Source organism: Heteronotia binoei, chromosome 16 (genome assembly GCF_032191835.1).
Source record: "Heteronotia binoei isolate CCM8104 ecotype False Entrance Well chromosome 16, APGP_CSIRO_Hbin_v1, whole genome shotgun sequence".
NCBI classification, from domain to species: Eukaryota; Metazoa; Chordata; class Lepidosauria; order Squamata; family Gekkonidae; genus Heteronotia; species Heteronotia binoei.
The window spans coordinates 17,700,251-17,727,024 of record NC_083238.1 but is presented as its reverse complement, the minus strand read 5'-3'; the positions used below and the strand labels follow the sequence as shown (position 1 = coordinate 17,727,024).

The 26,774-nt window shown below is 45.6% G+C and overlaps 1 protein-coding gene across 3 annotated transcripts in view; it reads right to left on the bottom strand.

Annotated features, from left to right (window-relative positions):
• Window positions 1-26,774, bottom strand: part of FMNL2 (formin like 2) — a 304,440-nt gene that overhangs the window by 38,906 nt on the left and 238,760 nt on the right. For all 3 annotated transcript variants that reach the window (XM_060256905.1, XM_060256902.1, XM_060256903.1), the window contains exons 10-12: window positions 14,167-14,241; window positions 3,240-3,350; window positions 622-771 (exon numbers count right to left, since the gene is read on the bottom strand). In XM_060256905.1, the coding sequence (XP_060112888.1) occupies window positions 622-771; window positions 3,240-3,350; window positions 14,167-14,241 (336 nt within the window). The remainder of the gene's footprint in view (window positions 1-621; window positions 772-3,239; window positions 3,351-14,166; window positions 14,242-26,774) is intronic.

Here is a 26,774-nt window from a genome sequence, read left to right as displayed (position 1 = left end):
GGGGTAGGATATTTCCTTCCCCTTGGGTGGCTGCATAGCCGTCTGCCTTCCACCCTTGTGGCCGGAAGACCAGACAAGGCGCCACGGTCACATTTTTTATCGAGTGCAGTTCTCTCCGCCCTGGTGGGAGAAGGTGTCCAGTTCGCCAACCAAGATTCCGCACCTGGTTAAACAGATGTGTCCAGGGAATCGGAAGATCTTCAGGATTGTGAGTATGAACTGTCTGGGAATTCTGATTACCTCTCCTTAGGAGAGACGAAGGGTCTGATCACCCCTTACGCTCTGACAATCTCCTTTATCTTCCTCCCCCATAACAGACACCCTGTGAGGTGGGTGGGGTGAGAGGACTCTCACAGCAGCTGCCCTTTCAAGGACAACCTCTGTGAGATCTATGGCTGACCCAAAGCCATTCCAGCAGCTGCAAGTGGAGGAGTGGGGAATCAAACCCGGTTCTCCCAGATACGAGTCTGCACACTTAACCACTACACCAAACTGGCTCATAGTTAAATGCCCTGATGCAGTAATCCTTGTGCATCCCACCCATCTGCAACGATAACACACCTGTTTGGCTAACCACTTTGCTTTAGAAAGAAAAACGAAAACATCAATATTTATACTAACATGAGATATATTTTCTTCCAGTTCTTCCACTCTTTCCAAGGCAGCATTCTTTGTCTCAGCATCTTCCAGTAAAGCTCCCACATCAAACACATTGTCCAAATAAGCTTGAATCTGCACCTGCAGCTTATCGCTCTCTGTGTGTTTCAGCTTCTGAAAGTCCAAAAGCAAAACAAAGCAAAAGGCACCAATTGAATTTGGCACAAATAAAGGAATCCACAAGCAGGAGCGACACCAATGACACATGTCGCAACATGCGTGTTTTTACAATTATTACTGAAACATAATATTCCTGATATTACCACAGATAAAAGCAACTGAGTTCCTGAGAAACGAAAACACTATCTCCACATTAAAAGTCTCTATTAATGGAACACCAAGAAAAGAAAAACAATTCAAGGTGGAAAAATGGGCCACAAAAGCTTAACCGTAGTTAAAAACCATACTGCCAGTGAATCTATATTGTGGGCGAGGGAAGAAAAAACTAACTAATTATGGCTTGACAAACGAAATGTGTTTTCTTTCTTTTGCATTTTTGTATTTATATTTGCATATGTGTGTGTGTGCAAGTGTGGGTTGCGTGTGTGTGCATGCACCTGGAAGTCACGGTGACCTCTGGCGTCCCCCTACTGGAGGCCTGGAGGATATTCAGGGAGGTGGCTGAATAAAGCCTGCCCCTGCCCTCCCCACTGCTGGTATTCCAAGGAGGGCTCCCATTCAAGGACTTGACAGAGAAGAACCTGGAAGTCCTGGTGACCTCTGGTGATTGAACCCTACTGGGGGCTGGAGGATATGCAGAGATATGGCTGAATAGAGCCTGCCCCTGCCCTCCCAACTGCTGGTATTCCAAGAAGGTCTCCCATCGAAGCACTTGTCAGGAAAGAATCTGGAAGTCATAATGACCTCTGGTGACTGACCCCTCCTGGGGGCCTGGAGGATATTCAGGGAGGTGGCTGAATAGACCCTGCCCTCACCTCCCGACTCCTGCTATTCCAAGGAGGTCTCCCATCCAAGTACTTGCCAGAGTCAACCTTGCCTAGCTTCTAATGAGATCAGGCTTTCCTGGATTATCCAGGCCAGGGCATCAGCAAATTATGTTTGTTTTTAAAGTCTCCCCCCAACTCTGCATCCCACCCCCAAAAGCTAGAGAATGCCATGGAATTAAGTGTTTTTTAAAAGCCCTGTTCTGCCACTATTCCATAAATGTACAACTGAGTAATCAGTTCTCTTTATCCAGAAAGAGGGTAATGTGTGCTTTGGCCTGGGACATATGAACCTTTTTATCTTTCAACTAGTTTTCTTTTCTTTTTTTTCTTTTTCTTTTTTTAAAAATTAAGATTCACATTTTTTTCCCTTATCTATCTGCATCCCAATCTTCTTCCCAATGGGGACTCAAACAGTGCAATCCTAAGAACGCTTCCCTGTGAGTAAGCCCTACTGAGCAGACAGCAGCAGGATCCTGAGCAGATGTGCTCAGGATTGCTTTGGAAGAATCTTATGGCATGACTCTTCTTTTCTCCACTTTACAGTTTCATTAACAGCACCACAACAGAAGTTTATAGATGCAAATCCTCAACTCTTAACCCCTTGTCAATTTCTGAATATTCCCAACATGAAGAGAGAGACAGAGAGAGGCATATAGTAATGAAACTAGGAAGCCAAAGATTCTCATTACAAAACAAGCAGAAGACTTCAAATAACAATTTCAAGTTTCTTCTTCCTCTCCGCAATCTAGTTTTCTCTTAGTTATACCCATGGAATCATTCGCTCATTCCACCTTCACAGATGTGGCTAAATCTGCACTGCCAAGAAGGCAATCGTGTCTGATGATCCCCGTGACTGAATGATGGAGACACAGAATGAATAAAACTCTCACAAGTCTGCACAGCTGAGCAATGTGTCGCTATGCTGACTCAATAGGGTCAGCAGGGGTGGAGGACGAGCTGAGTATTGGCTGCCAAAACGCCTGAAATAGATCCAGCTGCCTTTGCAGCGAGGTCAGTGTAGTGGAGGGAGGTGCATGTACATTTTGTTGGAGCAAAGGTCACTGCATCAGAAGCGTATGTAACATCTGGTTCCATTCAATTCTCTTGGCACCAAGAGCTGGGTGGTCACCACATATCAAATGGGAAGTAAAAGGGATTCTGTCCCCCTCCCCCACCCCCACCCCCGTTTTGGATTGTCTTGCATCCACATCCGAAACCCACCAAATGAAAACAATAGCCCTAGCTGATTCTATTGTGTCATTTTTAAATGTATTTATTTTTATTTATTTATTTATTTATTTCGATTTATATCCCGCCCTACCCCACCGAAGCGGGCTCAGGGCAGCTCACAACATAAAACTCTAACAGTAAATCAAGTTAAATACATTAAAAATTAATATAGTAAAATACATAAAAACATCTTAATACGGCTTTGTTTGAAAAGGGCCAATATAATGCGATTGCTAAAATATATAGAACAACACACACACGCAAACACACACCAGTTCCTGTTAATAAAGAACATGGGACAATTAATGATCTGAACAATCATATCCTAGCATAAAACTCAAATACGTTCAAATAGTTAAGTCTGACACCATGCTTGAGAGGTAGTGATGAGCTGGTTATACTTACATCCAGATATTCATCCAGACCTAGTTTTGTAAATTCATATTGGAGGTGAACTCTGAAATTCATGTCTTCCACTGAGTGAACCACTATGTTGATAAACTGCATGCATGCCACCTGAAAAGCAAGAGTTGCCACAAAATGGATATTGAGAATACATGCAATAGAGGTGTATCCTTTCTTGCACAAGAACAAATGCATTATCCTAAGGCCAGCTGTCTTATTAAACGATAATTCTGTATATATTAATGCAAGTACAGAATGTGGTGCTGGATGCAGAATCTTCAGAGAATTTTCAAAACAAAGCTTTATACATTTATTTGTACCCAACATTTTAACTAAATAATTTTTTTCATTATTTTAGAACAGGGGTGGCCAAACTTGCTTAATGTAAGAGCTGGATAAAATAAATGTCAGATGTTTGAGAACCACAAGACAGGCTCTTAACGTAAGAGTCACATAGAATAAATGTCAGATGTTTGAGAGAGGAAGGAAGGAAGGAAGGAAGGAAGGAAGGAAGGAAGGAAGGAAGGAAGGAAGGAAGGAAGGAAGGAAGGAAGGAAGGAAGGAAGGAAGGAAGGAAGGAAGGAAGGAAGGAAGGAAGGAAGGAAGGAAGGAAGGAAGGAAGGAGATGTTGGATTTATATCCTGCCTTACACTCTGAATCTCAGAGTCTCAGAGCACTCACAATCTCCTTTACCTCCCCCCCCCCCCGCCACAACAGACAACCTGTGAAGTAGGTGGGGCTGAGAGAGCTCTTACAGCAGCTGCCCTTTCAAGGGCAACCTCTGCCAGAGCTATGGCTGACCCAAGGCCATTCCAGCAGGTGCAAGTGGAGGAGTGGGGAATCAAACTCGGTTCTCCCAGATAAGAGTCCGCACACTTAACTACTACACCAAACTGGCTGGAAGGAAGGAATATAGATGGGGGAAGGACAAGTAGAAAGAAAGCAACTTTAAATTCATTTTCCAAGCTGCTGGCTGGCTTGGCTTGGAGTAGTGATTTAAAGATGGACAGGGCAGTAAGGGCTTTGAGAGTCAAACAAATATGTGTGAAAGAGCCACATGTGTCTCCTGAGCTACAGTTTGGCCACCCGTTTTAGAAAAAGAAATTTTCTGAACATCTGGCTAGGGCTGCCAGGCCTCCCACTAAGACAGCTTTTCTTGAAAAAATAATTTTAAAGAATGGAAGTGTCGTGTGCACTACTACATCTCCAGAAGTGACATAAAGTAGTTCCAGGAATTGCCAGAACTCTATGGTAAAACCATAGAATTTCTGCAAATTCCTAGAGTTATCTGATGTTGCTTCAGAGTTTCCACCAGAAGTGACATGGTGACACATATAATCTCCCCACCACCACCACAAACCTCCTCCCTGTTGCACAGAACAGTTTGGCTACCCTACACCTGGCCTATCAGAAAACTGAGATGGGGAAAGCAGTGGAACTATACAGACCAAAAACACAGCTTCTGGAAAGAATTCGCCCAAGAAACCTTTCCCCCCCGTTTCTTGGAATAAAACCAAGATCGACTGAAAGTCAAAGTAGTGGCTTTAACCTTTCCCACAAACTGTACTGTTCCTTTTCTTAATAAACTGAAGATATGGCAAATCTCAGGTCCTAAGACATTCTGAAATCCTAACTATGTCTAGTTTAAGAGGCCTACTGCATTACTAAACATGGTAATTTAGCAAGTTGTGGTAATTTTGTTATATTTAGGGGCCACTCATAATCTGAGGCCCTGGACTGCAATTTAGCTTGTCCATAAATTCAGCCCTGACAAGTCTTTAAAGTTTCCTTCCTTAAAGTGACGATTTCACCAAACTCTCAGCTACAGTTGTACAAATCTGATTGATACAAAGCAATACAGTAAGAAAAAAAAATACCAACGGAACGTAATGAATGGATGTTATGATGAGGACTAATCCCAACGACCACACTAATCATGCACACATTTAATGGAACTCAAGCAAAATAATCTATTTTCCTTAAACTATATATCTGGATTATTTTAAAATGGCAGCTTGCTGGAACAACAGTCTAAAATTTCTTTTCAAATATTCTTTTCTTTTTACTCCAAGAGTGCTTATTGCTGGAAGGAAACATTCCACACCCCAGGTTTAATGTCACTTATGTCAGCAGTTGCATTTATGTTCCTGTATAATAGGGTTGCCAACCCCCAGTTGGAGCAGGAGGAGAAAGCCACACAGGCATTCACGTTAAATCAACCTCAAATACTTATATAGCAAATTATTCATAGAAAATACAGCGTATCACAAAGTGCAAAGAAAAACTACTCCCGAAACAACCATTCCTATATTGATATCCGGCAGTCTGTTCCTTGAAATTGGAGTCGGGAAGTAGTGTGCGATGCCGTGGAAACAGAGTTCAATGCTCCAATTCTTCTCTGTTAGCCAATATCTGGATGGAATGCAGCAAGGCAATAAGACGCAACAGGGATGCGCTAAATGCCCTGTTTCACACGAGGCTTCAACGGCCGTCATTTGTCTGTCGAATGTAGGAGCGTTGGTCTCCAATACGAATCGTTTTAGTCATTTCCGAAGCTTGTTGAAGCCTCGCATGAAACAGGGCATTTAATGCATCCCTGTTGCGTCTTATTGCCTTGCTGCATTCCATCCGGATATCGGCTAACAGAGAAGAATTGGAGCACTGGACTCTGTTCCCACGGCATCGCACACTACTTCCCGACTCCAATTTCAAGGAGCAGACTGTCGGATATCAATATAGGAATGGTTGTTTCGGGAGTAGTTTTTCTTTGCACTTTGTGATACGCTGTATTTTCTATGAAAAAACTGCTGTATAAATAATTGTATTTCTAAGTATTTGAGGTTGATTAAACGTGAATGCCTGTGTGGCTTTCCCCTCCTGCTCTACCTTTTCACGTTACTGTTTGGTTGATAAATCCCCAATTGGAGGCAGGGGATCCCCTAGTTTGGAGGCCCTTCCTCCACTTCAGGGTTATCAGAAAGCGAGGGCGGGTTGAATGTCTGCTAGGCAATCCATTATACCCTACGGAGACTGGTCTCCATAGGGTATAATGGAGAGCTGATCTACAGTATCTATGGCTTGGGGGGGGTGTTTTTTGAGACTGAGGCACCAAATTTTCAGCATAGCATCTGATACCTCTCCTCAACCAAATTTCAAAAAGATTGGACCAGGGGGTCCAGTTCTATGCGTCCCAAAAGAAAGTGCATAGATGGAGGGAAGGCATTTAAAGGGGTGCGGCTCCTTTAAATGTGATAGCCAGAACTCCCTTTGGAGGTCAATCATGCTTGTCACACCCTTGCTCCTGGCTCCTCCCCCAAGTCCTCAGATATTTCCTGAGTTGGACCTGGCAACACTAGTAATTATTCATGTTTCAGAAAGAACCACAGAGCTTGGCTTGACCCCTTCCCTATCTTGCCGATAGACACGATCCAATATGGATCCATTGGAAACCAAATGGTCTCGCAACTCAGATGGCTCATGGGTCCCCAGCAGGGTTGCCAGCTCTGGGTTGAGAAGTACCTGGAGATTTTGGGGTAGAATTTGGAAATGGTGGCGTTTGTGGAGTGACCTCAGCATGGTATTCGGAAGCCTGCAGCCTGCAGCATAGCTGCTAGGCTGCTTCGGCGCTGTTTGCCTCCCTGGGAGGGGGAGTCAGAAGTCGCCCGTTTGGGCGCGCAATGTGAGGGGCGGGGTTAGCCGCTTTAACGGCTAGCTCCACGTTCCCCTCAGTTCATTCCGTCGTTGATCGGCCCTCCCTCCCGCCCTGTCTGTTATGTAGGCTTGGCTGGTTGCCTCATTTGAGGAGCCTGGTAGGAATTTTTTACACCCGGCTGATTGGCTGTTGCTGGGGTGTGTTTTTCGCCTACCCTGCATAGCAGTGCAGTGGATTGTGGAATTGGCTCAGGGAAGGTGCCTTTAAATAGTTGGTCACTTTAGTTGGCAGGTTTTTGGGGTTTAGGACACTATGCAGCTAGGGGAGGACTGCGAAGCATCCCCCTTTTGGGGAATTTGGGGTCTGGCATGAACAACCTAGGGTTTGGAGACCCGGGTTTGGAGATTGCAGATTGTTCAGGAGGCTCGGCTAGAGGGTGCCTTTCTGGCGAGACGTGCGTCTGGGTTTGGGGCCCTCTGGTGCGTGCCTCCCTGCTGGGCCTGCCTGGAGGGAGCTGAGTCACTCAGCTCTGGCTGGGGGGCTGGGTCTCTCGCCCGCTAATGGCAGGGGAGCGGTCGCTGTGACCCCTAGCCCTGACCAGGCCGCTGGTGGGGTACCCTTGCTGTTTATGCCGTTAGTTAATAAAGTGGCCCAATTTTATTCCAATGCATTGTGTCTGACTCTTTATTCCGACCTTGGGGGACAAAATGCTATAGAGTCCACCCTCCAAAACAGCTATTTTCTTGGGGAACTGATCTCTGTCATCTGGAGATCACCTATAAAAGCGGGTGATCTCCAGGGTCTAACCTGGAGGAGGTTGGCAATCTTGGTCCACAAATGGCCCTTTGAACATGCAAAGCCTTCCTCCTTTCCCAAACCTCCTGGAACACATTTGCTGCATGTTGTTTCAAACAACATACATACCGAGTTAGAACAAGATGGCAACAGAAGAATCTGATCTGACAAACCATGTGCCATTAATTCTCAGCTGTTTCTTCTACGTAATTATTATATTTTAACTGTTGAGAAGGGAGAGGAAGGAAGCAGAGGATTAACCACCCAAGGGCGCAGAATATATTTGTAATGAGCCCAGGTTTTAGAGACCTAACTCCCCAGTGTGTAGTATGGCACATCTCATTAGTGACTTGAAAGAGAACTACTAGCAAACATTTCTTCTGTGTGTCTGCAGGTCTTTATGTATTTGACATTGCCCTAAGGATCATCAGGATTCACTCTCCTACGCACTCAGCGGCACCTGGAATGAAATGCAACATGGCTTATATTTGATGCTCAAATCTCATTGTCCCGTTTCCTTCCAGCAAAAGGTGGCAAGATGTATCTATAAAGTGAAAAAATTTAGCCTAGAACAACTAGCTGGAACCTCACAGTAATAAGTGTTTCCTTAAGAACATAAGAGAAGCCATGTTGGATCAGGCCAACGGCCCATCAAGTCCAACACTCTGTGTCACACAGTGGCAAAAAATTTTATATACACACATACACTGTGGCTAATAGCCACCGATGGACCTGTGCTCCATATTTTTATCTAAACCCTTCTTGAAGGTGGCTATACTTGTGGCCGCCACCACCTCCTGTGGCAGTGAATTCCACATGTTAATCACCCTTTGGGTGAAGAAGGACTTCCTTTTATCCGTTTTAACCTGGCTGCTCAGCAATTTCATCGAATGCCCAGGAGTTCTTGTATTGTGAGAAAGGGAGAAAAGTACTTCTTTCTCTACTTTCTCCATCCCATGCATTATCTTGTAAACCTCTGTCATGTCACCCCGCAGTCGACGTTTCTCCAAGCTGAAGAGTCCCAAGCGTTTCAACCTTTCTTCATAGGGAAAGTGCTCCAGCCCTTTAATCATTCTAGTTGCCCTTCTCTGGACTTTCTCCAATGCTATAATATCCTTTTTGAGGTGCGGCGACCAGAACTGCACACAGTACTCCAAATGAGACCGCACCATCGATTTATACAGGGGCATTATGATACTGGCTGATTTGTTTTCAATTCCCTTCCTAATAATTCCCAGCATGGCGTTGGCCTTGAAGCAATTAGTTCCATTTCAATTCCTTGAAGCAATTAGTTCCATTCTTTGGGAAGCCGGCCCATAGCCAGAAGATTTTAGGGGAGGGGGGGGCAGGAAATAAAATTTTAGTTGGAGGGGTCCTGGGGCCCAAAATGACATCACACACTTTAAAAAAGAAATTAAAAAAGGAGAGTGCTGGCAACAGCGAGGGCGGTGAAAGCGGCGGCGAGAGCATGGCAGCAAGGGTGGCGGCAGAGAGAGCTGCAGGAAGAGCAGGGCAGTGAGAGCAGCACGGAGAGAGGGGCGGCGGGGACAGCGGGGTGGTGAGAGCAGTGGGAAGAACAGGGCAGCATGGAGAGAGGGGGCAGCAAGAGCAGCTGCGGCAGGGATAGTGGGGCGGCGAGAGCAGTAAGAAGAGGAGGGCAGTGAGAGCAGCGTGGAGAGTGGGGCAACCAGAGCAGCGTGGAGAGCGGGGAAGCCAGAGCAGGGTAGCAAGAGCAGTGGCGAGAGTGGGGCAGCAAGAGCACAGGGGAAACAGGGCGGCTAGAGCAGTAGCAGGGAAAGGAGGGCCATACAGGAGGAAGGGGGGTTGGGTGGAGTGGCCTGACCCCCCCGGGGCCCCCTATAGCCTGTTGGGAAGTCCCACCCACCTCCGTTGCAAAACTGTGCTGTGAATAGTTTCCATTATCCATATCTTTTTTCTGCTTTTGGTGTTGTTGGACCTGCTTCTGTGTAGCCACTGCTCTGGGACAGACCTTCCGCTTGCCTCCATGAACCCAATACCAGTCTAGGCCCAGTTCTTCATTCCTCCCCACCCCCCCGCAAAAAAAAATTAACATTTCTTCCACTCTACTGCTGTTGCTTGCTACCTGAATTTCCTAGTTTTATCTCTGTCTGGTTAGCTGACCACATGTTGCCCATTTATTTCCCTTGACTTCAGATGTGATGTCTGTCCGCTTCTGAAAGAAGTTAAAAATACCCTCAGAGTTTTTCAACTCTTAGTTCCCTTTACAAGCAGCCGCAGTGGTTGCCTGAAGAGTCGTTGGAAATATGATGGGACAGTGTGCTTGTCACAGGCCATCAGATAATTCTTCCATGAAGTCTGCAGCAGATACTTTGAACATACTTGTGACCATGAATGGATACCGACCATGTCCTTCAAGAGATACTTACGTACTGTCTTGCTTAGTTTGGCGTAGTGGTTAACTGTGCACAGACTCTTATCTGGGAGAACCGGGTTTGATTCTCCACTGCTGGAGTGACCTTGGGTCAGTCATAACTCTCTCAGAGCTGTTCTGCTCAAGAGCAGCCCTTGGGAGAGTTCTCAGCCCCACCTACCTCACAAGGTGTCTGTTGTGAGGAGGGGAAGGGAAAGGAGATTGTAAACCACTTTGCAAATATAAGTGAAGAGCAAGCTATAAATATAATCTCTTCCTCTTCTTCTTCTATCGAGCTCTAGCATTTTTTCTACAGCAGCACCACAGGTCAACTGCAATGCCCAGCACATCAACGTGGGCCACTACGGCCTATGCCACTGTGGTACTACTACTACATAGACAATCGTGGGCATTCAAAATTACATCTAACTAGAACTCAAAAAGGGATGATGATTTTCATATACTCCTACTAAGGAGCACTTGCCACAGTAACCTCCTTAGATCTCCTAATAAATCTGCCAACATTATTTTTATTTTCAAGTAACAGTTTTTATTTTAAAGGACTGCTGTGTCTGAAAGATCCAAGATGTAGTGACTGTGAGGTACCCACTTACACCCTGTTGAATCATCTTAGGAAGGGGGGAAAACATATTTAAGATCTAAATCTGGAGCAGGACATGAAAAACCCGGTTGCGGGGAGGGCAGTATCTATCTGTCTATCTATCTATCTATCTATCTATCTATCTATCTATCTATCTATCTATCTATCTATCTATCTATCCATCCATCCATCTATCCGTCCATCCATCTATCCGTCCATCTATCTATCCATCCATCCATCCATCATCTATCATCTATCCATCTATCATCTATCCATCAATCTATCCATCCATCCATCCATCCTCTATCATCTATCCATCTATCATCTATCATCTATCCATCAATCTATCCATCCATCCATCCATCCTCTATCATCTATCCATCTATCCATCTATCATCTATCCATCCATCCATCCTCTATCATCTATCCATCTATCATCTATCCATCTATCTATCCATCCATCCATCCATCCTCTATCATCTATCATCTATCCATCTATCATCTATCATCTATCCATCTATCATCTATCCATCTATCATCTATCCATCAATCTATCCATCCATCCATCCATCCTCTATCCATCTATCCATCTATCCATCATCTATCCTCTACCCTCTATCCATCTATCCTCTATCTATCTATCTATCTATCTATCTATCTATCTATCTATCTATCTATCTATCTATCTATCATCTATCTATCTATCTATCTCAAACAATCGTCTGGAAGTTTCTTTCACAGATAACTTAGCAATGATACCAAGGTATTAATAAACATGGAAGACACATCAGCAAGTCTGGTCTAGTGGACATGCAACCTACACTGTTTTGTAACTTCTGTCATGCAGAGGGGAAGTGGGATCAGTAAATACTTTGGTAAAAGCAAGCTGAGGAACTAATGGAAGCAGAAGTGCCGCTTTTATCTATAGAACAAGAAGGAGAACAGTAATAATGCCACTTCCTCTTCTATTTTGTGATTCACAAGTAATGGTTTTCATATTTTACTTAATTCTTCCTAATTTAACATTCCATTGCATTAAAGTAAATCTTCCCAAAATTGTTTGTATCCTTCTGAAATGCTTCATCTGGAGGCATTATATACACTTTTAATTCCTATTCCAGAATTAAATGTGGAGAATTTTAAATATGCATGATTGGAGGAAGACATAGATGTCCTAGGCTTAACCCTCACAAGGTTAAAAAAAAAGATTATGGGACTTTGGCTGTGGGGGTCAAAATGACCCCATATCACAGCAAAAAGTAACAGAATAGTAATACAGAGAGTAATAGGAACCCCATCATGGTGTTAGCTATTTAAAAAAAAATTAGTCCTTAAGAATAACTTCGTTCAGAAATGCAGGACAAAGGAGAGTAAAATTTGGAATTGGGGTCAAAAATATCCCTCATTGAAAACATCAAAACCCTACAAAAATGTAAATGGGGTCAAATTGACTCCACCATTTTTAAAGCAGAAGACACAGCAAGGAATCAATAAAACTTTATTTTAAGAAAGCAATCACTGTAACCTTCTACACAAACACGCACACACACAAAATATGCAAAGTTGAAAAGATGACTAAGGTTTGGAAAATGAGAAGGTGAACAGTTCAGTGCTATGGGTAATTTCGAGTAACTCCACCCCCTTCACAACTATAGGTCATAGATGGCTATGAGTCATCTAGAGTAACCTCCCCCTGTAAAGTTGAGATGATCAAATCAGAGGTTTGGAAAATTTGATGGCCAAAGGGAATCAATCAGCTCAGTAGACAGGTGGCTGGGGTCATCTACAGTACTTCCTCTGCTCCCAATATGTAAAGCTGAGAAGATCACTCTGAGGTTTGCAAAATTTGAAGGACAAAGGAAAGCAATTAGCTCCTTCAAGTTTGGAAAATGTGAGGTTCAGAGGATACCTCCAAACATGTCCAGTCTTATCCTGTTGGGGGATAATGACCCCATTTCCAAAACTGCAGTCCAGTTCAATTTGAACTTTTCCATGGGACTATGAGCATGATGGTTTTGACAGAGCACAAACACAGGGCTTTTACCTGCACCTACTATATACTCAACAATTCAGGTTGCAAAGAGTAGTTTCCCTGTGGGTCGCTGCAACCCCCAGTTCCAAAAGTGGTTTAAAACCTCAAAGCCAAAAATGTATATAGATCTAAATTATAAGGGGAAAAAATTGTTTTCACTCCTTGCTCCACCTTTCAATAAAATGGAGATAATAGCTGTTGGTCCATCTATTTAACATGGGAACAGTGCTACAATCATTTTTGTTCAGTATTTGTTGGGGCAAACAGAAACCCTAATAACAATTATGCATAGTGCTTTCATTTTCAAGCCAAGTCTACTGGGGGCCAGATGGACCCCTTTTACCATTTTGATGCAACTAAAAACCAAAAAAGGCAGGCAGTGCAGAGGGGGGAGAGAGACTTCGGGGCATTGTATTTCATTGAGAAGGCTTAACAAGAGTTTGGTGCCTGTAGGAAGCTTTAAATGGGTAAATCCATTTCTTCCATGACTTCCTGGGTAAAAAAAAAAAAAAAACCCTCTCTAATTGCTTGGAAAGTTTTTAATGCCTTGGCTCTGTTAACTTGTTGTTGTTGTTCAGTCGCACAGTCGAGTCCGACTCTTTGCAACCCCATGGACAAAGTCACGCCAGGCCCTCCTGTCTTCCACCATCCTCAAACTACATCCAGCTTACCTTGTTCATAGATCTTACATTCCACGTTCCAATGCAGTATTGTTCTTTGCAGCATCGGACTGTTCTTTCACCATCAGACACATCCACAGCTGAGCGTCCTTTTGGCTTTGGCCCAGCCACTTCACTCTTTCTGTGGTTACTTGGATTTGCCCTCTGCTCTTCCCCAGTAGCATACTGGGCACCTTCTGACCTGGGGGGCTCATCTTCCAGCACCATATCTTTTAACCTTTTGTTAGTGTCCATGGGGTTTTCTTGGCAAGGATACTGGAGTGGTTTGCCATTTCCTTCTCCAGTGGATCACATTTTGTCTGGGTTCTCAGCTGTGGCTGTCCATATTGGGTGGCCCTGCATGGCATAGCCCACAGCCTCACTCAACCGCACAAGCCCTCTCGCCACATCAAGGCAGCAATCCATGAGAGGGATTGCTGTTAACTACTGAATAGATATTCCGGCAACCAGCATCACTGTTTGCTGTTACATCACTAGCTAAAGTGGTTGATGGCCATTTCATGTAGGTCTAAGGAGTGGGAAAGTCCACTCCTGGTTCTGTTCAAATGTTTTCTGACTTTTTTTTCTCTTTTAGAATGCTTTTGTTCAGATGGCAGCCTGTTGTGTCTACAGTTGTCTTTTTGAAGGAATTTAAGTTCTTTTGCCTTTAGGTAAGCTCTTTGCAAGAAACTCCCCTTTAAAAGTGAAATCCACACCAAAAATAATAAATGTTCTTCAAACTAATATATGATAACACAGAGAAACACGCAACACTTCTTAAGCTTACAACACCTACCATGAAATCTATATTGTTATCTTCATTCCGGAAATGTTCCATCAACTTCTCAAACCGCTGTTTTTCTCCACAAACCTGAGAAGAAAAAGCACACAAAGTCTATTATGAATCTCTATACTACAGGGAGCATTAAAAACACCACTGAAATCCTTTGAATTACTGACCAGCAAAAGCTGAAGCACGAACAATATCTAGCATATCTCTAAACAGCTTACTACAGTAGATGGTGATTAGATGATAACAACAGTAGATAATCAATGTTTAATGATAGTCTAAGGAGAAAAATAAAGTTAGAATTCAAACTATAAGCCATTTGTTTCTTCATTCCCATCCTGTTAATTCATTTATCGTTATTATGGTCCTTAGACCAAACATACAAAAGGAAAATACAAACATACGAAATTTCCAGGATTTTAAAATACTTCAGTAAAGCATTAAAACACAACTTAACATTTCAACTAAAATCTAGTAACTGCCTGTTTTCTAACTACCATGCATTTTCCATAACCTGAGAATTGTCCTGCAGAGACTGGCTCCCATCCTGTTACAAAGAAAAGTGGCTTCTACCTTTGGTTTATTTTATTTTTACTGGACTCTTGTTCCAGAGTTATTAGCAGCACCACAAAATTAAGCAGGTGAATATTTATATCTATACCAGGAAAAGGTTCACCAGAGTAATTCCTGCACAGGAGGATGCTCTTAAACAGGGGTGTTAAATGTTTGGCCCATGGGCCACAACCGCCTCCTCCCAGGGCTTTAATCAGGCCCACAGGGCTCTTTTCTCCCCCCCTCCTGTCTGCACCCTTTGAAGCTCTGAGACTGCCAAAGTTCCCAGCTCCTTCTTTCTTCTCTTTGCAAGTTGAAGACGAAACAATTCTAGACTTGCAAAGCTGCAAAGAAAATGCAGAATGGATTTTCCATTAAGGTCTCTGTGCTCAGATAGACTACTCTGGGAGCAGTCTATCTGGGCATAGAGACCTTAATGGAAAATCAATTCCTTGTTTTCCTTGCAGCTTTGTCTGTGCTGAAATGTATTTTAACGGAGTGGAGCTCAGTTTCACTTTTCAGAGTTTATATGGCCAGTTAGAAGCTGTTCCTTGCTGGAGTTGTGTGATCTTGCAAATAAAGGGTTGATACTTTGAGCCAGCATGTCTCTGCTGAATGGACCTTAGAACTGGTGCCTAGTGAGTACTCTAACCTGGGAATTCTCAGCCAAAGGAGGATATTACACTGAAGAGCCATTGCCAATCTGAGTGGACCTGAGGGCAGGAGGAGAAGCTTGCAATGCCCAGTCATTTCATGTTTTCCTAAGCCCAAAGCATTCTATATTTTTGGTTTATATTTTTAGTTTCTTGTATGATCCTTGTGCTTTTTCTTTATGTTTTATTTTTAAAATTGCATCGCCAAATCCCACTATTCCCCCACCTTTCCATTTTAAACAAAGCACCACAAGAGTTTTAAGCATGTTTGTACTTTAAGTAAAAAATAATAACACTTTAATTGTGTTTGTCTGTATCCTTTATAATGTTTATATCTCCACTACCTGGCATTACATTTTACGATGTGCATGGCCTGGCCCCACAAAGTCCCATTTATGTCAGATCCTGCCCTTGTAACAAATGAGTTTGACACCCCTGCTCTTAAAGGTGCAAGAAGCAAGGACATATGAACATCTGAAGCTGCCTTATACTGAATCAGACCCTCAGTCCATCAAAGTCAGTATTGTCTTCTCAGACTGGCAGCGGCTCTCCAGGGTCTCAAGCTGAGGTTTTTCACGCCTATTTGCCTGGACCCTTTTTTGGAGATGCCAGGGATTGAACCTGGGACCTTCTGCTTACCAAACAGATGCTCTGCCACTGAGCCACCGTCCCTTAGAAATATCTGTTATCCTAGTAAACCTGTTCCTTTTCATGAAACAATTTCACCTCTATACATGCATTCTATTGCACAGAAACAAACATGATACTTCATTAATTCCTGTGACACCTGACTACATCATAGTTCTGACTGAAGTAATTTTATGACACCGCATAGGAATCATGTCTTGGCATACAACCTTGGCAAGGACACAAAAAAACCCGATGACCCTCTGAAGGAGACTTCCCTGGACAGAGAGCCAGTTTGGTGTAGCGGTTGAGTGCACAAACTCTTATTTGGGAGAACCGGGCTTTGATTCCCTACTCCTTCACATGCACCTGCAGTAATGACCCTGGGTCAGCCATAACTCTGTCAGAAGTTGTTCTGCTCAAGGGCAGTGTCTGTCAGAGCTCTCTTAGCTCCAACCTACCTCACAGGGTGTCTGTTGTGGGGCGGAGAAGGGAAAGGAGATTGTAAACTGCTCTGAGATTCTCTTGGGTATAAATCCAATCTCCTCCTCTTCTTCTTCTTCTTCTTCTTCTTCTTCTTCTTCTTCTTCTTCCTCTTCTTCTTCTTCTTCTTCTTTTTCCTCTTCTTCTTCTTCTTCTTCTTCCTCTTCTTCTTCTTCTTCTTCTTCTTCTTCTTCCTCTTCTTCCTCTTCCTCTTCCTCTTCTTCTTCTTCTTCTTCTTCTTCTCTTCCAGCCTATGAATAGCTTATCTCAACGCTGACGGTTATGTTGTGAATGAGAGGCATCTTAACAAATGCAATCAAGCTTCCTTGTTCATTAAACTGGCAAAATGAATGAAGGGATACAGCTATGATGGACTGGCAAAAGTGTAACAGAATCTAGGATGTCTAAAACTATGGATGCTTGACAGAACATTTTTTTTTCTTCTCTTCATCCTAAATATGAACAACTCAGATTGGTTTGAGCAATGCATAGAAATTGCAAAACATCAGGCTGAAACGTGATAGTACACAGATTGTATTCTGGCTAGCTGTACAGAAGCGTATTTTCAATCACAACAGTCAGCAAGTATAACAGGCATGAAGATCTGCAATGGGTATAAGATCCATGACGTTTCATGGTAGAGAAGCTCAAGTACAAAGAGAAAATTACAAAAACAGCATGCCTAACTTGCAAGAATGTTATAAGAAGAGACCAGGAATTGCCATCTCAAACTGCTGAAATGACAGGCGCCGTGTCTAGAATTTCTTCTCACTATAACAACATAAGTTGCTAGACTCATGTTAAAAAATTGCTTTTTGTCTGTTCAACTGATATTTATAATCCAAAATGTTACAAACTGTTGGAATCAAAGATTGGAAGAACACAGTGAAATGGAAAATCAGAGCAGATTAAAAAAATTGCAAGCAGGGAAAAAGAAGAATGTGGTTTCAAGGAAATAACTTCAAATGTTACATTATCAAAAGTAAAGGCTTCTAACCAACTGCCATATGCTTTATAGTTTCCAATGTGCATTCTGGAGATCTAAGGATGCTACTGGGGGAATGAGAAGAGTTGTTGTGAGGAAGCCTCTAAGATTGGGGATTTGAACCGGGGACTCCCAGATACTAGTCCAAGTTATAGGTATTTGGTAAAAGAGGCTGTGAAATATTCCACCCCATTTTGTCATTCCCCTTCACTCACGCAGCTTGCCTGGAGAGATTCTAGCCCCCAGAAAGAAAGAAAAATGGCGGGCAATCTTCTCATCATAAAATTAAGAGTTCATCTCAGACTCCCCCAAGTGGACCACACTGTTCAACAGGGCTATTTTCATGCCTGTGCTATGAATACCTTATAGTGCACATTATCTACACAATCTATATGTGAGATGCTGTACATGTTATGTGTGGTGTAGTTGTTAAAGCATCAAAGACTGAGGAGTTCCCTATTCAGATCACATCTCAGCCATAAGCCAACTAAGCCACTTTAAGCTAAGCATGCTCTCTAATGGGGTTGCCGTGAGGTGAAACTGGGAATCGTAAACCCTTATACCCCACCTAGAGCTCCTTGGAAGAAACATGGGACAAAAAATTTATATATTATCAGAGTGGCAGTTTGGAAAAGAGCTTAAACATGGCCACTGTCACATGCAGCCTTGGGGCTTCACTGGATCTTAAAAGTTATAGAAGATTCAATGATAATGAAATAATAAGATGAATTTATCAGAAACCTCAGGATCTGACAGGAGCTAGGAAACAGATATAAATATAGCCTACTTTTAAACATACAAGCATATTTAAATACTAAAGTGATGCTTAAACTTCCTTCCTTCCTTCCTTCCTTCCTTCCTTCCTTCCTTCCTTCCTTCCTTCCTTCCTTCCTTCCTTCCTTCCTTCCTTCCTTCCTTCCTTCCTTCCTCCCTCCCTCCCTCCACCCTCTTTACAAAGATTCCTTTTTTCCATATACTACAGCGGCCTACTGTGATCAGCCAGTTTCATTTCAGGATAGCTCTATTTTACAGTATGTTGTCGCAGACCAGCATTACATGCTTACAGATTGTTGAGGGGGCGGGGGGGGGGGGGGGGGTGAACCCATTATCTTGCAAGTTTCTGGTTAAATAAACTGTGTTTTGTGTTTACTAGGCTGGAAATACTTTCTGCCCTTTAATGAGAGGGATATAATGCCTGCAAATTACTGCTCCAGGGGAAAATAACTGGTTCACGCTTTCCAACACACCCTGCTGTTACTTGTAACATAAAATAGGTGTTATGGCCAATACAAATAAAGCTGTTTTCTTGCAATAAATTCGTGTTCTGAATTAGATACATTAATCTGAATCTCAGTCCATCTTTGCAAGAGACTATGGGGCTAAACAATGTGCTCTTACTCCCCATAGGAATAAATAAATAAATAGTGAAGGGCAAAAGGGCTCATTAGCCAAAGAACTGATTGCCAAGATCCCTACATTAAAAAAATGCACCAGAACCCTCCCATCACAGTCCCCAAATTCTGATGCCCTATTAATGTGTATGTGTTTCTGTATATGTGAAACCCTTGAAGTTTACCTATTTTGGCCTCAATTGTTTTATATTTTTACAGCGATGCTTCCCTACATAACTTAATGCATAACGTATATGTAATGTAACGCAGTATATAATGCATTAAGCAATAATGTTTTGATTTTGATTCTCCTCATGTAAATTATTGTTGGGAATTCCACTGATAACATGACTGATTAAAACTCAGGAAAGGACTTCAGATCAGGTCTTGATTTTGCATTACATCTGCATATTCTGCTGTTGTTCCTATACCGCCATTCAAAGGCTCATTCTCGCAGACATCAGTGAAGGTCACCACAGGCTGGGTATCCTTAGCATGGGTTTGGCATACCTCCTTTCAATAGACATTTTCTGTCTACATATGTAGGTAAAATATCCTTGGTACCTGAGAGTACTGCAGCTCATTGATTTTTGTACAGTATGGATACAAGAGATGTACTAAGATTTCCAATTTTCCATATAGTCAGAGTACAGTGAGGGCTCAGTTCTGTCTTTACTGAGATCTTTACAGCTACACTAAGAAGAACTGGGTTGGATTCCACCAGCATTGCCGCTCATTCACATCCAAATCCCTTCCTTATAATAGCTTTTCTTGTCTATTCAGGTCCTACATTCCCCATTATGGCCTTCTGTTGGTCAACAATTACTTTTGTCTTTGCTACTGCACCCATGGGAAAGCTGATCAAATCAGACACATTATTAGTTCTTATTGAAAAGAAGCGTGTTATTTTAAAAGACAGAAAGAGAAACTGTGTAAAAAGTAGACTGTAAAAAATTTTGCAGGAATTGTTAGATGATGAAGGGGAAAAATTATTCATCAGGAACAGCCACTAAACATCATGAACACATTTCCCTTAAAAACAAAAAAGATAACTAGAAGAAATGTGCAACAGAATTATCCATCAGGGCAAGCGACCCATTTTCTTGGCTGATTTGATGTTCTTTCAAAGCACAGTGGAAAATGTGTGACTTTAAAGAACTGATAAGATCCAGCAACCGTTTCATAAACAATTTGAGAAACTTCATAAATTCCAGCACGTAGAGGGGAGTAGGTGATCTGGAAAAACTTTTTCCTGAGTATTTTAAACCTATGTTTCTGCCATAAAGATAGAGAAGCAAAGAGCAATAAGAATACTAATAATACTAATACTAATACTAATAATACTAATACTAATAATGAGACCAGTGGTACCAAAAAAATCACTCGTTTTAATGGTTAAGTGGCTTGTTTTCTACCACAGAAGCAGAAAAACTGGCCCAGCCCGAGACCTGAACAGGTTTCGATAAATTTGGTGGATTTCCCTGGTATGCAGAAAAATACATAAATTAACCCCACCTCCCAAAAAATGGTTTGTACCCCACCCCACCCCCCGAGTGGATATTGCAAGCAGTTGATTATGAGCTAAAGGACATAAGTGGGATTCAAGTTCCTGGGAGTATACTGAGTTCTGGGGAGGGAGAAAAATCTCAGAAACTATTATTTCCAAACTGTTCTTTCCTCTGAAATTCCTCTCAGGCCCCTACAGCTTGTTAATTTCCTACTGATAAGATCAAATCTGATTACATATAATGAAAGAGAATCTCCCACTTCCCTTAGAGAAAAGGAAATGCTTGAGAACCTTCTATATTATTGTTATGGTTTTAATACTGTTACTAATGTTGCCTCTGTTTATTTTATGTTGTTAGCCACCTTGAGTCTTCACAGAATGGGCAGGATATAAATCTAACGTTATTTATCTCCTGCGGTTGCTCTAAAGGTGAGGAGAATTGCTCAAATTAAAATAGAAACAATTTTAGTATAAACACAATATGCTTATAATTCCAGAACGTTTTAAAGGCTAAACTACTGGAATGAGCTCAAAACGTCTGCCTGACTTCCTGCCCAGTTTAGTCACTCATAAATAAAAGCTAGCAGCCCTGTATCATATATCATAGCAATAAAATGAAGCGAAACTGGCTTTTGACACACGGTGGCCAAACAGTACATAGAGCCTTCAACACACATAATTTACTAAGGATTGGTGTGGGGGGACAGAACTCAGAAGGGAGTCGAAGTAGCTCTTTTTAAGACCATTTCCTGATTGGGGACAAATAGGCAAGTAGGCCGCCCTGAGCCTGCCTTTGGCGGGGGAGGGAGGGATATAAAAATAAACTTACTTACTTACTTATTTTATATTGTACCTAGGGCATTTTTTGAGGCAGTACTCACCAGGACTAAGTTCTAGCACCTCTTGGGGGGGGGCTCTCCCAAGGGGGGAATCAAGGCAACCTTATATATTGGCTGAAAATCTAAAAAAGTGCATCCCACAATTAATTCATGAAGATCAAACTGAATTTGTTCCAAAAAGATATATGAAAGATAACATTAGATATCTGCTGAATGTGATTGAATATTCAAGGAGAAAGGAGGGGAAACAGCATTTACGTTTGGGGATGCAGAGAGTTTTTGATACTGTGTCTCGGTTATCTTTAATGAAGGTATTACAAAACTTGAACTGTGGAGAAAATTTTTAAAATCGGATGCATAGTATTTATACCGACCAACATGCTAGAATACAAGTAAATGGTTCCTTAACAGAAAAAAAAATTGAGATAACAAAAGGAACCAAACAAGGATATCTAATATCACCATTATTATTCAGTTTGATTTTATTTGATTTATTAGACTTGTATCCCATTCTCCCTGTTTCCAGGCTCATTTTGGCAATGGTAATATTGGCCACAAAAATCAGGCAAGATATTAGAATTACTGGGATAAAAGAATGTAAGATGAAAAGTTACGCAGATGATGTTGTTATAACAGTAGCGAAACCAAGCATCTCTTTGAAATAGACAATGAACACATGAAGCTGCCTTCTACTGAATCAGACCCCTGGTCCATCAAAGTCAGTATTGTCTACTCAGACTGGCAGCGGCTCTCCAGGGTCTCAAGCTGAGGTTTTTCACACCTATTTGCCTAGACCCTTTTTTGGAGATGCCAGGGATTGGACCTGGGACCTTCTGCTTACCAAGCAGGTGCTCTACCACTGAGCCACCATCCCTTCCCTATTTAATTATGGAACAAATAATTTGGAATCTATTCTCTATATAAATTGAATAAAAAGAAGACTAAGATAATGTTACTAGAGACAACCAATAAAGAACAAGAAGAAATACAGAAAATAACAGAACGGCACTGTTACCAAAAAAACCCCACAACAACAAGATAATTGGGCATTTATGTAACAGGACAAAGCAAAAAAATTATACAAAGACAATTACCAAAAAACCTAGACAAATATTACCAAAGATCTGCAAAGATGGGAAAGACTTAAAAATGTGTGGCAGGGCAGAATTTCTGCCATTACAATGAATATATTACCAAAGCTGATTGTCTTGTTCCAAATGTTACCAATCAATATATATGAAAAGACTTTTTAAAAGTGGGCAGAAAATGATAAACAACTTTATATGGAACAAGAAGACGTTTTACAAGATTAAAAGAGGTGGTTTGAATTTCAGAACTCATTATAAATAGGAGGAACATCAAACTGGAAATAATGCATGTAAAAAAAAGAGTCCACAATTATTTATGGATTAATTATTTATGGATTAAGAAATCACTAAAAAATATTCAAAGACAAGACAGCAATTGGGACGGATCCATTTTGTGGGGAGGCTGTGCCTGTGTGCCCGCCTCCCTGGGTGGGGACTCCCTCATGGGGTCTTGGGGGTTGAGTCATTTAGACAGTTGCCTGGCTCCACTACCAGGTGGCTAGGCTTCCCAACCCTCCCGCCCTGGCGGGGGACCCCAGGATTTCCACCCTCTTCCCCCGCTCCCCAAAAAAACGGAAGCGGGGGGAGGGGGGAAACGGCGCCGGGGAGCATGACGAGCCGCCCGATCCTGGAGCGGGCGAGGCCACTGCGCCGCGCCACTGCCGCCCCCTCCCCGCCCACCGCAGCTGCTCCTCCGAGATGGGCCCAGGCTGAGCCCATCTCGGAGGAGCAGCCAAGAGGCGGCAGCAGCGCAGGCAAAACCAGCGAGGCAAAACCAGAGAAGGAGAGGGCAGAGGCAGGCCAGGAGCATGGTGAGCCGCGAATCTGGGCCCTTCTAGGACCCAGGCTCACGGCTCGCCACGCCCCCGGCCCGCCTCCACCCCCCCTCCGATTCCACCCCAGAGGCGGAGCGGGCGAGGCCGCCGTGCCGCTGCCGCCCCCGCCCCACTGCAGCTGCTCCTCCGAGATGAGCCCATCTCAGAGGAGCAGCCACGGCGAGCGAAGAAGAGGCGGCAGCCACGCAGCGGCGTCGCCCGCTCCGAGACAGGGCGGCTCGCCACGCTCCCCGGCACCGTTTCCCCCCCTCCCCCTAGCTCCACCCCAGTGTCTCCTGGCTCCACCCCCAAAGTCCCCAGATATTTCTGGGATTGGACTTGGCAACCCTACAGGTGGCAAGGGTTTCACATAGGGGCCTCTTGTCACTAGGGTGGCCAGACCGTCCCGGTCTCCCGGGACATTCCCGGTTCTGGCCACCCAATCCCGGCTCCCGGGCTGCCTGTACCGGGACCATTAAAGGTCCCGGTTTAGCCAGCACCGGAGGCGGTGGGCCGCGGGCGCCGGCGGGAAAGGCGGCGAGGGAGGTAGGGAGCGTCCCTGCGCACGCGCAGGGACGCTCCCTCCCTCACTCGCCGCCTTCCCCGCCCGCGCGCGGGGCCGGCAGCGGTGGCGGAGGCCTCCCCGCGGCCTCCGCTGGTCCCTGGAGGCCCTCCAGAGTCTCTGGAGGGCCTCCAGGGACCAGCGGAGGCCGCGGGGGACGCCGCGGAGCACCCGGCGCTGGTCCCGGAAGGCCTTCCAGAGCCTCTGGAAGGCCTTCCGGGACCAGCGCCGACCAGCGAAGGCCTCCCCGCGGCCTCCGCTGGTCCCTGGAGGCCCTCCAGAGTCTCTGGAGGGCCTCCAGGGACCAGCGGAGGCCGCGGGGGACGCCGCGGAGCACCCGGCGCTGGTCCCGGAAGGCCTTCCAGAGCCTCTGGAAGGCCTTCCGGGACCAGCGCCGACCAGCGAAGGCCTCCCCGCGGCCTCCGCTGGTCCCTGGAGACCCTCCAGAGTCTCTGGAGGGCCTCCAGGGACCAGCGGAGGCCGCGGGGACGCCGCGGAGCACCCGGCGCTGGTCCCGGAAGGCCTTCCAGAGCCTCTGGAAGGCCTTCCGGGACCAGCGCCGACCAGCGAAGGCCTCCCCGCGGCCTCCGCTGGTCCCTGGAGACCCTCCAGAGTCTCTGGAGGGCCTCCAGGGACCAGCGGAGGCCGCGGGGACGCCGCGGAGCACCCGGCGCTGGTCCCGGAAGGCCTTCCAGAGCCTCTGGAAGGCCTTCCGGGACCAGCGCCGACCAGCGAAGGCCTCCCCGCGGCCTCCGCTGGTCCCTGGAGGCCCTCCAGAGTCTCTGGAGGGCCTCCAGGGACCAGCGGAGGCCGCGGGGACGCCGCGGAGCACCCGGCGCTGGTCCCGGAAGGCCTTCCAGAGCCTCTGGAAGGCCTTCCGGGACCAGCGCCGACCAGCGAAGGCCTCCCCGCGGCCTCCGCTGGTCCCTGGAGGCCCTCCAGAGTCTCTGGAGGGCCTCCAGGGACCAGCGGAGGCCGCGGGGACGCCGCGGAGCACCCGGCGCTGGTCCCGGAAGGCCTTCCAGAGCCTCTGGAAGGCCTTCCGGGACCAGCGCCGACCAGCGAAGGCCTCCCCGTGGCCTCCGCTGGTCCCTGGAGGCCCTCCAGAGTCTCTGGAGGGCCTCCAGGGACCAGCGGAGGCCGCGGAAAGGCCGCAGAGCAGCCGGCGCTGGTCCCTGGAGGCCTCCAGAGGCCAGCGCCGGCAGCTCCCTCCCTCCCTCGCCGCGAGGCCGCCGCCGCAGGACTCGCCGCCGCTGGACTCTCCGCCGCCCTGGAAGCAGGTAAGGGGGCCGAAAGAGGGGGGGGCGGGGGGCAGCCTTCCTTTCTTCCCTCCCTCCTCCCTCCCTTCCTCCCTTCCTTCCTTCCTTCCCTCACTCCCTTCCCTCCCTTCCTTCCTTCCCTCCCTCCTCCCTTCCTTCCTTACTTTCTTCCTTCCTTCCCCCCCTTCCTTCCCTCACTCCCTTCCCTTCCTTCCTTCCTTCCCTCCCTCCCTCCCTCCTCCCTTCCTTCCTTTCTTTCTTCCTTCCTTCCCTCCCTCCATCCCCCCTTCCTTCCCTCCCTCCCCCTTCCTTCCTTCCTTCCTTCCTTCCTTCCTTCCTTCCTTCCTTCCTTCCTTCCTTCCTTCCTTCCTTCCTTCCCTTCCCTTCCCTTCCCTTCCCTTCCCTTCCTTCCCTCCCCTCCTCCCTTCCTTCCCTCCTTATGTTCTTATGTGACACAGAGTGTTGGACTGGAGGGGCCACTGGCCTGATCCAACAGGGCTTCTCTTATGTTCTTATGTGACACAGAGTGTTGGACTGGAGGGGCCACTGGCCTGATGCAACAGGGCTTCTCTTATATTTTTATGTGACACAGAGTGTTGGACTGGAGGGGCCACTGGCCTGATCCAACAGGGGCTTCTCTTATGTTCTTATGTGACACAGAGTGTTGGACTGGAGGGGCCACTGGCCTGATCTAACAGGGCTTCTCTTATGTTCTTATGTGACCAGAGTGGTGGAGTGGATGAGCCATTGGTCTGATGCAACAGGGCTTCTCTTATATTTTTATGTGGCACAGAGTGTTGGACTGGAGGGGCCATTGGTCTGATGCAACAGGGCTTCTCTTATATTTTTATGTGGCACAGAGTGTTGGACTGGAGGGGCACTGGTCTGATGCAACAGGGCTTCTCTTATATTTTTATGTGGCACAGAGTGTTGGACTGGAGGGGCCACTGGCCTGATGCAACAGGGCTTCTCTTATATTCTTATGTTACACAGAGTGTTGGACTGGAGGGGCCACTGGCCTGATGCAACAGGGCTTCTCTTATGTTCTTATGTGACGCAGAGTGTTGGACTGGATGGGCCACTGGCCTGATCCAACAGGGCTTCTCTTATGTTCTTATGTGACAATACTGACTTTGGTGGACCCAAGCACTGATTCAGTGTAAGGGAGCTTTGTGTTTGTGTCTTCTGGTGCAATTTTGTTCTCAGATCCTGTATTTACTTCATCAGTATATGGATAAGGCACTTTCTCAACTGTGCTGCCATAATGCAGCCTATTTATTTTGTCCTGTTGGCTCTGTTGGCTCTGTCTGCGCCACCTTCATCACTTTCGGGGTGTGGATCCCCCAGTGGGGTGGTCTCGTGACTCCCTCCGACGGCTGTTTCTGATAGCCCTGCGCCCCCTCTTTCATTTGATACGTGTCCCGTGCGGGTGCCACCCTCCCGCCGGAGATGCCGCAAAATGAGCCCCCTTGAGGCTTATGGCGGCAGGGCTCGGGGGAAGCGAGCTAGACTGCTGTTCTTTTGAGGGGTATAGAGTGTTTCGAGCCCGTCCCTGTGGCATCGGTCCCATCATTGTGGGGCCCAGGGGGCGGCGCAGCGGCACGCTGAAGCAGCCTGTCGGTCACTTCCGGGTCCTGTCCTGCATCTCGACCTGTGTTATTAGTGACAGGCTGCTTCGGCGTGCCGCTGCACCGGCCCCCTGGGCCCCACAACGATGGGACTGATGCCACAGGGACGGGCTCGAAACACTCTATAACCCCTCAAAAGAACAGCAGTCTAGCTCGCTTCCCCGAGCCTGCCGCCATAAGCCTCAAGGGGGCTCATTTTGCGGCATCTCCCAGGCGGGAGGGGTG